The sequence below is a fragment of the Pagrus major genome, chromosome 15, assembly GCF_040436345.1.
Source record: "Pagrus major chromosome 15, Pma_NU_1.0".
Lineage (NCBI taxonomy): Eukaryota > Metazoa > Chordata > Actinopteri > Spariformes > Sparidae > Pagrus > Pagrus major.
This window is the reverse complement of record NC_133229.1, coordinates 17,288,798-17,301,944: the sequence shown is the minus strand read 5'-3', so window position 1 is coordinate 17,301,944 and position 13,147 is coordinate 17,288,798. Positions and strand designations below refer to the sequence as shown.

Here is a 13,147-nt window from a genome sequence, read left to right as displayed (position 1 = left end):
CTCTCATTGATAGTGATGACACAAGGGAGGAGCTGCTGAGAACGTTACTCCCATTCACAGCCTGCGTGTTGTACTGCTGGGACTCTTAGAGCAGCTAGCTAGGAGTTAAAATTCTTGTTCAGGGTTACTTCAACTCATTTATGATAGAAGGAGTGAACTTTAAAAGACAGGCAGAAAAAAAGAGATCTTGTTTGTGTTTTTAAGCGAGATAATATGTCTGGATATATTTTGACAAGCTTGAGTGGGCAGTTTATTTGTATGTGTCTTTCTACCATCGAGGGTTGCACAGATATATTGCTGATATTTGCCTTGCTGACAGCGTCCGGCCTTTCAGCAAGTAAGATAACATTCACAGATATCAGTGGCCGATGTTTATCTGTTGTGTCGCATCAATTTGTGCTGGTACACTGATGCGCTATGGCGCGTAACATCACTGCCATCAGTTTGTAAGGGTATGTGAGTATTAAAAGAAAATAATTATCTTTGAGCAGGTAGTTGTATTGCAGGCTGAAAAGGCTTTAGAAGCAGTTATTTATTCATTCTTTTTCATATGAATGAAGGTTAAATTAAAGGTTGTTTCATAAATTTGTATGATTAAATTTGTGCTCTTTTAAAGATAGTGTAATGAAGGGCAGTAATGAACAGTTTAGGTATTTTTTATAATAAAAGATTTATTTGGTTCCCAGGAAAGTGGGAATAAATAAGCACAAAAACAAAGTAAGATAGAATCAGAATAGACTCACAGTGAAGTTGACCTTTGACCTTTTTTATCCATCTAGACATATTTGCATATAATGTTGACATATTTATCATATGACTTGTTGAGAAATAGCCAAAGATGTGTTTTGTGAGTTGTGAGTTCACAGTGACCTTTGGCCGTCAAATTATAATTAGTTCATCCTTGAGTCCAAGTGGCAATTTGGGCCAATTATTCCTGAGATACTGTGTGGCAATGGCATAACAACCAAACATTTCAGCATCAGCTATCGGTAAAATGGTTACTTTCAACAATTTGGCCAATAAATATATATAACATATGCTGTAAACAATAGATATCAAAATTTAAATAGGGCGCTCATTCTGACTGTTGTATTGTATCACACAATCTTCAATGTTGATATTCAAGAAAGAAACTTTTCTCAGCTGTTAAGCTAGACCTCCGATTTCTCAAAAATTGAAACGTGAGCATGCAATTACATGACAATAGGGCAAACATTTCCACATGAAAGGGAAAATTATTTGATTGAATGGCTTTTAAACCTAGGAAAAAACAAAAAACAAAAAACAGAACGTGCCCAGTGTATGAAGACTGTCTACGATGTGGCACTGACACCCACCTAATGATGAAAGGCATGAAGGGAGCCAGTCCCAGAGGTGAAGAAGATCCATCCATGGGAGAAGGGTAGAGTCGACTGAGCACCAGCAGCAGCAGGAACAGACTGGGGTGTAGCTTCACCTGTCCACTGTCACTGAACACAAACAGCACAGACGTCAGACTTTAACAATAATGCAACACTTGAAATGTTCTGGTGACAGTAATGCAGAATGAACAGAGCAGCCTTTAGATCAATGACAACTGTGTTGTAAATGTAGGGAGTGGTGTGCATTGCAATTGCATTAATACTGGACTCTGGGACCTCTTTGCATTTAACCCTAGAATCCTAACAAGGTTTTTGGGGAGGATCAACATGACTCTCATGTCTATATGCTAAATATACAGATAGAGTCAGCAGGTAAGTAGTTTAGTTTAGCATGAAGACTGTTAGCAGGAGGAACATTTATGTCAAATATTAAAGTACAGTCCACCTCCCTGTACCTCTACAGCTCATCTCTAAAATTCATTGATGTCAACTTGACATTTTTTATCTTGTTTCTTTTAAACAAAACACCAGGTTTTACTTGGAATCATGTGCTGTACTTTTCTCATTTCCAGTCTTTATGCAATGCTAAGTTAAGCTAAGGTAATAGCCTGCTAGCTCTAGTTGCATACGTAGTACGCACACACGAGAATGGTATTTGAGCTGCTTGTCATACTCCCAGCAAGAAAGTGGGTTTATTTCCCACAGTGTCAAGACATTCCCTTAAAGTCCTAGATTTAGTTATTTTAATTAAAATACTGTAGCTATAGTGGTGTAAGAGAAATGAATAGCTGCAGTTCTAGTGTGTTGTCCATTCTCCATTTTTTGAATCCGGATTAAATATGGCTGACAGATGAAAACCACATAATAATCAAAATTCCAAACCAAAATAACCCTTAATTCCTCCGTCGCTCTTTAATACACACTGGCTTTCTAAAACCACCCACACTCCAACACAGTCATCTCCTCATCCGTCCTTGAGCTGAGCTTTTCACCTCCCTCTTTTCCTCCGTCCAAATCTCATCACTGCCAACTGAGTCAGAATGGAAACCGACCGTCTCTGCCAGCGGTTTCACAGTTTCACTCTGACACACTCACAGTGAAGGCAGGAGGGAGGAAAATGGAGAAACAGACAAGAACTCAAGCGACAAAGTCAGGAAAATGACCAAAATGTTTGAGGACCAGGTATTTATTTTGGAGAAGGACCGCACTTTGCCTCCAGATCAGCTTCATTCTTTCCTGTCCTGCTGTGAAAGTCCAGCTCTTTGAGGGATAAATGGAGCAGAAATCAACTCCACGAAACCTTTAGTGAGTTTTATATCTGCTGGAGGAGGATTTTTACTTTATCTTGGTTAATAAAACCAATCAAACTTTATTAGCATTACTTTAGCAGTGTGTTTGGTGATAATATCAGAAAACAGTGTTTACAATGGAGGGAGTGCCTGCAGTTGAGCCTTGTGTAGGTCTGTGACTGTGTAAGTTCTGTGTTTAAGTGTGTGTCATGAGGATCTCAGAGCACACAGACAGAAAAACAGACCCCCTGCGAAAACAACTTGTGCTTTTCATTACTTCATTCAACAAACCACACACACACACACACACACACACACACACACACACACACAAACTCTCATCCACTGGGACCGCCACGGATCTGCAAGATGGGAAATGCAATAGCAGCCCAATTAGTTACTGGTCCAATGTGTTTAGTGTCACAGTTTAGTCGAGCGCAGCGGGACAGGATGTGATGTCAGAGAGACAGCAGGAGGGCAGATAGAGGGCAATTGCAAACATATTAGGCCTTGTTGGGATACAGCTGGAGGCAGAAACACTTGACAGGATGAACAAGAGACGCTGTGGCATTTAATGGCACTCTCAGATTCCACATTGAGGTCTTCCATGAATGTCTGCCCTCTGTCCTGAAACTCCTTAATCATCTCCAGCACACAGTGGTTTGATGAAAGGGTTATTTTTGTTGAACATTTTTTTGAAGAGAGTGGAAACAGGACTCTGACCTTAAGTATTTATATTCCTCTACTTTTTAGAAAGTAGAGAAAGGGACACAGTAGCAGAGACACACAAGAAGCTCTTAAGTAAACTGAAGCTTTAGCTTAGCATTTAGTTCGTGCTCAGGCAAATAAATCATCAGGTTTGTTTAATGTTTGTTTAGAATTAGAGAAAAGCACTTGGAATATGATATGAAAACTGTTTTCTTTGGAAGTGAAGGCAGTGTAGATAAGACAGTATGTACGGCAACAAATCACTGCACAGCAGTTTAAAATGTGAGGGACTGACCTGAAATAGTTTCAGAGATAAACATGGTTAAGTTCGCTACACTGAGATAACAAGATTAGGAATTTGAAATTATAAATCTACAGGCCATGAAAGCAAAAACATCATTTTCTGACTAAGAAGTCGATCTCTTTAGCTGTGTGATAACGGCTACAGCATCTTCATGGTAAGATGAAATTTGGTGGACCTAAAAAGCAGCCAAATACAGTGTGCATGTGTGCATATACACAGTGCAACCGGAGGCCGGTCTGTCCGACCACAGAACTTGAGTTCTGAGTTGAGAGAGGTAAAGGAGAGGACACCAAAAATAAATCCCGGAGGTGAAATCTAAAACAAAGACAAGATGGGGTCTGCTTGTGTCCACAGTAATAGCCACTAATGCAGGAGGAAGAAACAGAACTCAAAGAAAATATAGAAAAAGAGAGTTTTTCTTCACTCAAACAAACACAAAGATGAATGTTTTCACTGCATGGATGAGGAGGGGATATTTGTAATGGTAATGTAACTGATTCTGGTCATTTATTAATAAATGTTTACTTTACATAAATATTTTAGTCTGGTTTTAGTTCAAGAAGATGTGTGAGCATAATAATCCATCCACACATGAACACCATTTATTTCTCATGTCGAGCAACAGACAATCTGATATGTTGAAGAACTGATGCAAGGTGTGGTTAAATAACAGACACTGATCCAGGATATTCTTGGCCAAGCGCAGATGCTTTAAATTCTGTTAAAGCAATCTGTTGTTACTATATGAGTACGCGTATGTATGTGTTGTGTCATATTACATGGCTTGTGCATTTCTATAGATATGAACAGCTACATGTCAGTGTATATTCATGAACATATCATACAGTATGATGTGTTTTTATCTCTCTCTATCTCATATTAACGGTTGACGGTAGGTATAGCATGTATATGTATATGTTTTTTGTGTAGACTAATACTGTAAACTGGCACCAAAAGACAGGTTGTATAATGGTGCGCTATTAAAGAAACTGATCATTAATATTTCAGGACTGCATCCAGACTTCGGTCCAGTCGAGTGTGTGGGAAATAGTGGCATCTAGCCTTGAAGTTGCAGAATGCAACCAACTGAACACCCCTCGTCTCCCCCTCCCTTACAGTGGCCGCTAAAAACGTGATAAACGACTCATTCTTAAGCAACGACTCTTGGTTTTAGGTGATTATACGTGAATGAAAACACAATTATAAATATTACATAGCATTTTTGCCCTCAAATTCCCCTGAATACTTCATCGTGGGCCTGTAAAATCACAAGTCCAAAGTCTATCCAGGCTGTAACATGAGGTGCAGATGAGCAATCTTGAAGAATGCTGCCCAAGCAAAAGCCAAAAAAAACATGTTGCCTCTCTTCATTTATATCACAGCCACCTTCTGTTTGTCTTTTGTTCTGTGTGCACTTTTGTGGATTTGTGCAGTTCAAACACTCTTTCCAACTGTCTTTACTGTATGTCAGTTTTCTACCACTTAATTATCTCTGGACACAGGATTGTTTTCCATTCACAATTCCTCTTTACAGTGCATGTTTGGGGAGAGCATTTGTGGAGAGCGGATGGATTACAGAGTACATAATGTAAATACAAACATCTCAAATGACAACCATATAGTTCAAAATCTCATTCTATGTTCTTTTGTATATTGTGACCTATTGTGGGGATGTACTTGTACTGTAACCTCAACAGGACTCTAAACTAAAACCACCAACAGTGACTCTTTTACCCCGTTCTGCTGTGTATTGCTACAGTGTGGTGTGGTTGGTCTGTTTGGGTGGCACGATACACACAGATGATGTGGGAAGTCAGACAGCCCAGATCTGGTTCCGTGGGAAATTTGCAAATGTTTTAACAAGGGTCGAAGGGAGTGAGGGGAATTGTGAAAGAGCCGGTCTGAAAAAGCAGTCAATTAATTGGATCCATATTAAGATAAGGCTGCCCGGGGAGCTGTTGGATGACTCAAATGCTTTTAAAAAGGGAGTCTGGGCTGAGCTAAAAAAGATAAGGCCAATGAACCTCAGTAGACTCAACTCCCCACTGCAAAAAAACGAATTTAAACCTCAACACGGCATCTGCTTTATTCAGTCGTAAAATCTTACGCTTTGAGTAAATAGTCTGTCGGTTGAGTGAGTGAAAAAAAGCCCACATGAGAATTCAATCTGGAGCAATGCTACTTGATTAGAGAAAATATCGAAGTTCACAGTTCACGTTCCCATTTCAGAAAATCTAGTTTTGAGACCAACAAAAAAGTGACACAAACTTCACCCCGTCCTCTTTATTAAAGCAGGAAGCCTCCCAGCACTTAAGCACCACAGCTTGATCAGCTTAAGAAAACAAAAAAACTGTCCCGCATAGCTTAAATGTGGGAAAATTAAACTTATAATGGCATTTAGGAAGTGTGAAAAGCCATGGCAAGGGCTGAGCGTGGAGTGTGCATGTGTGTGTGTGTGTGTGGATTAAGGAGAACCAACTCACCTTTCCACCGTGGCTGCAGCCTCCTCCAGCTGGTTCAGGAGGAACGGATAGAGAGCTGGAAAGCGAGTGAAAAACTCTCGGCCTGTCATCCTGAGAGGAGAGACAGAGAAAGACAGACAGCAGAATTTTTAGTAATGAGGGTAATAAGGGCATTCTCATACAGGCTGTTTCCAAAGACAAAGCAAAGTCCTGAAACACTAGATTTGTTGATTTAATCTTGTGCACGAGAGAAAAAACAAAGTTTTAGGACTTTTATGACATTATTTTATTTAGACTCTACAGCCAAGCAAGCAGTTTTGTGAGGCTTTACTTAGGCTAAAGTCGTAATGCTAACAGTGACATGCTGTTGGCAGCTGAGGCTGATGGGAATGCATTTTTTTATAATGTATTTTCTCAAAAACCAAAGAATAGGAGAAAGTAAAAATGAGATCTGATGATTGCACTACATAGAAAAGACAGAGGATCAGTCAGAACAGTTATTACAGTTCATCCAGAGGGGAACGTGAATGTCCGCACATAATTGCCAAAAAAAATCTATTCTAGGGTTAGTCAAGATATTTCACTTAATAGCAGGAAATGTCAACCTCACGATGGCACTACACAAAAATTCAAAGGATCACCAAAGTCATCTGGATTCATCTTCTTGGGACACAAATCCATCCAATAGTGAATAACTGAACATCTGCCAGACTGATATTGCTCTCAAGAGCCACGCTGCTAGTGTGGCTGAATATGGTGTTGTTCTTAAAGCTATTCTGATGTAGAAACCTTGCATTTCAAATTGGGCATTTGCAAAATACAGAACAAAGAAAGAACTGACAAATTCTGACTCAGGAGGTAGAATGGGTCATCCATGACTGGAGGGTAGATCGATCCCCGGTCCAGCTGCATGTCCAACCATTCCTGGCCAAGATTCTGAACCCCTAATTGCTCCCAATGGCTGTTCCATCAGTGTGTGAGTGTGTATGTGAGTGTGTATGAATGCAAGTCCATTTACTGAGTCTATTACTTCACTTTCCCACCTTCGTTTGCAACACACGATATCCATTAACAAAATTTGTAGCCCGAAAGTTGAAGCCAAGACTACTCAAGAGCCACAGAAGACATTGTACACCTGCTCTCGCTGACTATGCAGTACTCCCTGTGACTCGTAAACTGACTTTGACATAAAAAAAACATGTGAACTCCCCCTTTATATTCCACAGATTGTGAAAGAGTGGTATAGCTATCATTACACTTAAAGAGAAGCTGGGCACGAAAATGTATCCCTGACCTTGAAAACAGGCCTTCCACACAAACATCTTAATTGAAAGCTTCACTTATTAGCTTACTGAGGAGCTTTCAACAGCATCTATGAGCAAACTCCATCCACTTAGGGGGACTCGTTTCAGGCAAAAAGCCGTAGAGATATAAACACAGAAACTAAAATATGGTAAGGATGGGCGGCAGTTTAAACACCAATTGCCGTCATGTGCCCATGTTACCAGAGAGAACAGAAATAATCAGGGATACTTGTGGATCTAGTTTGATCCAACTTGAATTTCCGCTGATTAAATTACCTGATAGATAGCCGTGATTTAATCCCAATGTTCCCAAATGCTCTCCCTCATTAAAACTGACAAGAAATAACAAGAAGCAGATGAGGGGAAAGGACAGAGAGTATATAATCAGATATTGTGAAGCTCTGTTAGGAGATGGAAGTGTGCCAAATACTCTTACTCATCCAAACAAATCCAGTCTTTATGTTCGGCTCACCTTGCTGCAGCTGAAAATAAGCACATACATTCAATTGTATGTACATATGCTACGCCATGTGCTACAGTCACGTGTGGCTGCACTTATGTATTTACTCGCACACATATACAACTGTCAATAAAATGACAAACTTTATATTTAACACTGGCGGTCTTGCTGCTGTGACCGCCATTCAGCCTCAGAGCCAATAAAGTTTTTATTTAACTCTGCTCGTCTAAATCAAGTCGCTCCTGAAGGGAAGAGGTCTGCTCTGCCAAGCACATGATCACAAGACTGGAGAGATCTCATACTGCTTTAGTCACAACGGACACTGGACTAATGCACAACACACAGAGACACAGACACAGACACAGACACACACACAGACACACACACACAGGACCTGGTTCAAGTTAACAGCAGGCACTGTCATGGTAGGGAAGTGAGTCATGTGTGTAGTTTTTAAAACCCCATTCAACCTGTGTATTACACACTTCTCACCTCTTGTGACCTGAAACACACACACAGACACAGACACAGACACACACACACACACACACACACACACACACACACACACACACACACACACACACACACACACACACACATAAAGTGTGAGGATAACTGCATACACTCACTGCATAAGGAAACAAGCACAAAAATAATCAAAGGAAAGTTCAAATCTGAAGGTGTATCTTAATGTTTGATTTTCACTTCATACATGTGCAAAAACAGGACTGTTTATTATATAAGGGAGTGTGTGTGTGTGTGTGTGTGTGTGTGTCCGCCCTCCTCTGCTCTCTCTAATGAGTCTCTCAGTCTGACAGGACTCTGCTGCCTGCAGGACAAAGGTCAGAGGTTGTGTCGGAGCAGATTAGATGGGGTAAAAGGGGTGAGGGTCACAGAGGAAGAGGAGAGAGAGGAGGAGGTGTAAGTGAAAGGCCTGGTTATGTTTGTGGACTAACAGCTGTGTGTGTACACTCATATAGGCTACACTACCTTTAAGGCAAATCTGTGTGTTTTCAGATTGCAAAAACTATTATATAACTGGCAGTGGAGGAAAGTCAATTTTATACGCATTGTTCTACACTTAAGGATAATGTTGAGACACTTCTACTATGTTCTACTCGAGTGTTTCTACTTTGTTACTTTTTTTAAACTCACAAAACACTTCTCATATGTAGAGTTATTAGCGGTCACATCAAGGAGACATCTTCCCTCAAAACATATCAAGTGGTTTCATGGCTTTAAGTGTTCAAGGCCCAAAAGAGCTAAAATTGTCCAATATTTCACACAAAAACTCCAGGATTAGTGAAAAGTAAAAAAAAAAAAAACTGAATACAAATATCATTCATCATCAGTTACTGCTTAGCCTTTACAGGGTCGAGGGGGGGCTGGAGCTGATCCCAGCTGACATTTGGCGAGCGGCGGGGGTTCACCCTGGACAAGTCCCCAGTTCATCAGTGGGCTGGTATGTAGAGACAAACAACCATTCACACTCACATTCACACCTACGGGCAGTTTAGAGTGGCCGATTAACCTTAATCCAAATTTGAGAAGCGTAACTTTTCTTTTTTTATTTTGTTCCTCCTTTTATCGTCTCGCAATCCCTCAGATTTATTTTGTGTCCCTTTGGAGAGGCCCGACCCCTTAGCTTTGTAACCACTGAGCTAAACTAATGAACTGTATATAAAGTAGTTAAAACTAGCTCCACCTGGATCAGGACGTTCTTGCATGTACAAGACCATAGGTAGTGCAAATGAAGAGTTGCCGTAGGCTCGAGATAAAGCTGGAGGCTTTGGTTGGAATGCAGAGAGCAATCTTCGCTCTGTCAGCTTTGTTTACAGATGCATTTATCTCAGCAACGATATCGGATCAACATCGATGTACGGTCACGGAGCAGAGAAGCCGGAGTCTGGGTTTAGTTGAATGATGATCCACAAGCAAACAAAATGTCTGGATTCAAATAACTATGTAAAAAAAAAACAGCTGAGATTCCCACAGACAACAAGAAGCTCAGTCTCCCCACACACAAATACACACAATGCTGTAAATAAACTGGTGTGTGTGAGAGGGAAATGTGTTTATGCTCCAGTGTTAGTGGACCAAGAGGCCCGTACACACACACAGTCAATATTAGAGTGGACAAGCTGTCACAATGCATTTTCTACAGCCAGAGATCACAACTGTAAAAACGTGGTAATAACAGAGACCAGACTGAGGAAAAGACACAACTATAAATGAGCTGCAGCTTTCCTGCTCATACACGCACAGTTTTGTACCAGTTTCAAGTCAATACAATGAGATTTACTGACAGGGCAACTATCATGCTTTGAGATAATCAAACCGAACATTGTAAAGTAATACTAAAATACAAGAGCATGTTCCATTTCTCATTAATCACAGCACACACACTCTCCCATGTGAATATAAAAATCACCCCACACATTAATACTACGAAAGAAAGCAGCAGACAAGAGGAAGGGGAATTAACTGAGAGCTATACAAAGGGAGGGACAGCGGACTAAAAACAAAAGTGAAAACAGACAAGATAAACAGCAGCAGCCTTGGCTTGGTTAACAGCATTCAGAGGCCTTCAGAGAAGCAGCCAACAGAAATTCAGCACAGGGCAGCAGACAGAGCTTCCCGGAGCAGGGCCCAAAGCCATGTGAAACTTTACCCTGGATTATCTGTAGGGTAACAAATCACTTCTGAGCTCAATATAGACCTCAATACAACCATCATATAGTCCTACAGCCAAGCAGTACAAGCACATTATTGTTCATGTTTGTTTTAATATGCTCTGAATACTAGAGGGATCTCTATCAGCTCCAACTGGACCCGGTAAGATATCAGTCAAATAAATGTTTTATATTCTAATGGTTTCAAGCTGTACAAGGCCACACTGCATATTTATTTTCATTTCGAAATAGTGGTGAGGTAAGAGGTTTAAAGATGTAACATGTGAGATATGACCAGAATTTGAAGGTAGCTCCAAAAATACAGGGAGCTGCATATCACCAGAGTAACAGGCCAACTGCTGCTCATTATACTGGACCATGGAGGGAGCCGCCATGGGCAACGGGGCTCTGCACAACAGGGCTCAGCAGCCTCCAAGTGAAGATAGCTGGACACCAAACTTGGACTAAACACGGCCTCCAAGACAGACGAAAAATGGTTTAAACTAAAATTCTGGCCATGTCTCACACATTACACCTTTCACACACACTAATTGTTACTGTTAGCATGTTAACATGCTCAAAGTGACAATATATGCTTATGTGTAGCAGTTTAAATTTTTAATGTTGTAGCACAACGGCTATTAGCAAAAAATATTTTTTTAAGATTTGCCTGCGACAGCATCAAATATTTCCCTGTGATTATGAAGTCCTTTAAAACCTGTTGCAGCACCACCTACTCTGCACCTAACGTTAGATAAAACAAATCATAAAATACAAGTGGAAAAACACACTTGACCCGAGTCTGCTATCATTTCCATTATCAAGGTTTCCAAATACTTGGATGGTTGTTTGACAAGGCACTGGGAGTCTGTTATAATTTAAGACTCTTCTCCAGAAACCTCAAACACAATCCACAATTTTTCAAACAATCTTTGGCAGCAAAGCAGGCCGAACAACTGATAACCTTCCAACTGAAACTGAGACAGTTTAACTTCTAAACTGATTCATCACCAACTCAAACTCATTTTGACTCTGTGTGTGTGACAGTGGCAGACAATCATATAAACAGCTTATAAACCAAAATGAGATCTCCATCAAGTGACAGCTCCCAGAACAAAATTAGTCTGGATATGGAGGGCAGTCACTTTTGGCTATAGAAGTTTCTGGTTATCTCATTTACCCTGAAAAGTTCTAAGGATATCATAAAAATAAAATAATAATGATAATAATTCAATAATCAGTTTGACAGTAAACTGAATATCTTTTTTATCGTGGACAAAGCAAGACATTTGAGGACGTCATCTTGGGCTTTTGGAATACATTGATCAACATCTCCCACAATTTTTCACATTTTATAGACCTACAACTAACAGATTAATCAACAAAGAAAATAATCATTGGTGTTGAAGCTCTACATGAATGATGTCTGTCTATGTCTTGTCATGTCTGTCTAAATGCCGGTCCACATCACCGACAAAGTGACTCTGATTTACTGTGGGCCTATTGCTAAAGTTTCATCTCTGAGAGACTAATTTTTTATTAATATCATCATATTAATATTACCATTACCAACATCACCTTTGGTTTAAATAAGAACTTCAAATGGTCCATGCTCTGTGGTTTAATTGCTGTTTCAGTTCATTTTTCCACCCTCACAGGAACATTCCCCTAAAATTGTGTGACAAAGTACATTTTTGTAATCCAGACCATACTGCTCACAGATGTGCAACCGGTGAACAGCCCCAGCTCCTCATAAGACCACACATGCTGAGTTTTGTTTGTAACTGTGCTTTTGATGACATGCATTTGTGACGAATCTTGCTATGATGCACTTGTGGTCTTATCAATCACAGCCCACTGGTATGAAACCAGCCACAATACAGCAGCGATGGGATGATCTCACGTCTTTTTATAGAGCATTCATAATGATAAATGTATAATTTTTTTTTTTTTTTTAAGTGAAACTGCCCTTTATTCTTTCCCTCCAGTGTCCTTCCATTGTTGCGGGTGCAGCAGCAGTGGAGACCTGCATATCCACAAGTAACAAGTGGGTGTGATTGCAGTGAAACCTGCCTTTAAGAGACAGTGGTGTTACAACAGTGCCCCCTGGTGGTGTCAAACAACCACTGTTTACACACCTGCTACTTCTGTTTAAGGTTTAAATGCTTTAAATGTAACTTCTTAATTTCTTAAGCAGTGTCACTGTACTATGAAAACATAGATTTATTACATTCTCTGCAAGATAGTCAAGTGAAACTGCACTGGGAATAGGTGGAATTACCTCAACCTTTGATTCCAAGGGCCACATTGGCTTGAAGCAGAGAAGTTTTATGCACTAGTAATTATGACTTTTAGACCTTATTTTTTCATACGTGACTGACATCCACTGATTTATGCATTTCATTCTGCACCGATGCACATGAGAGTAAACTTGAGCTAGTAGAGCAGAGCTAGAGAGGGAGAAGCAGCGGACCTGTTCTTTTTTGAGTGCTCGTCCTTCCCTTTCTTCACTCCAAAGATCCTTGTGATCAGAGTGCTGAAGAGGAGAGTGGAGGAGTTCCTCACCTGGGACACAAAAAAACAG

The 13,147-nt window shown here is 40.3% G+C and overlaps 1 protein-coding gene across 2 annotated transcripts in view; it reads right to left on the bottom strand.

Moving 5' to 3' along the window:
• The window catches only part of thada (THADA armadillo repeat containing), a 94,437-nt gene that overhangs the window by 56,641 nt on the left and 24,649 nt on the right, over nt 1–13,147 (bottom strand). For both annotated transcript variants that reach the window (XM_073482599.1, XM_073482600.1), the window contains exons 26-28: nt 13,037–13,128; nt 6,146–6,235; nt 1,338–1,469 (exon numbers count right to left, since the gene is read on the bottom strand). In XM_073482599.1, the coding sequence (XP_073338700.1) occupies nt 1,338–1,469; nt 6,146–6,235; nt 13,037–13,128 (314 nt within the window). The remainder of the gene's footprint in view (nt 1–1,337; nt 1,470–6,145; nt 6,236–13,036; nt 13,129–13,147) is intronic.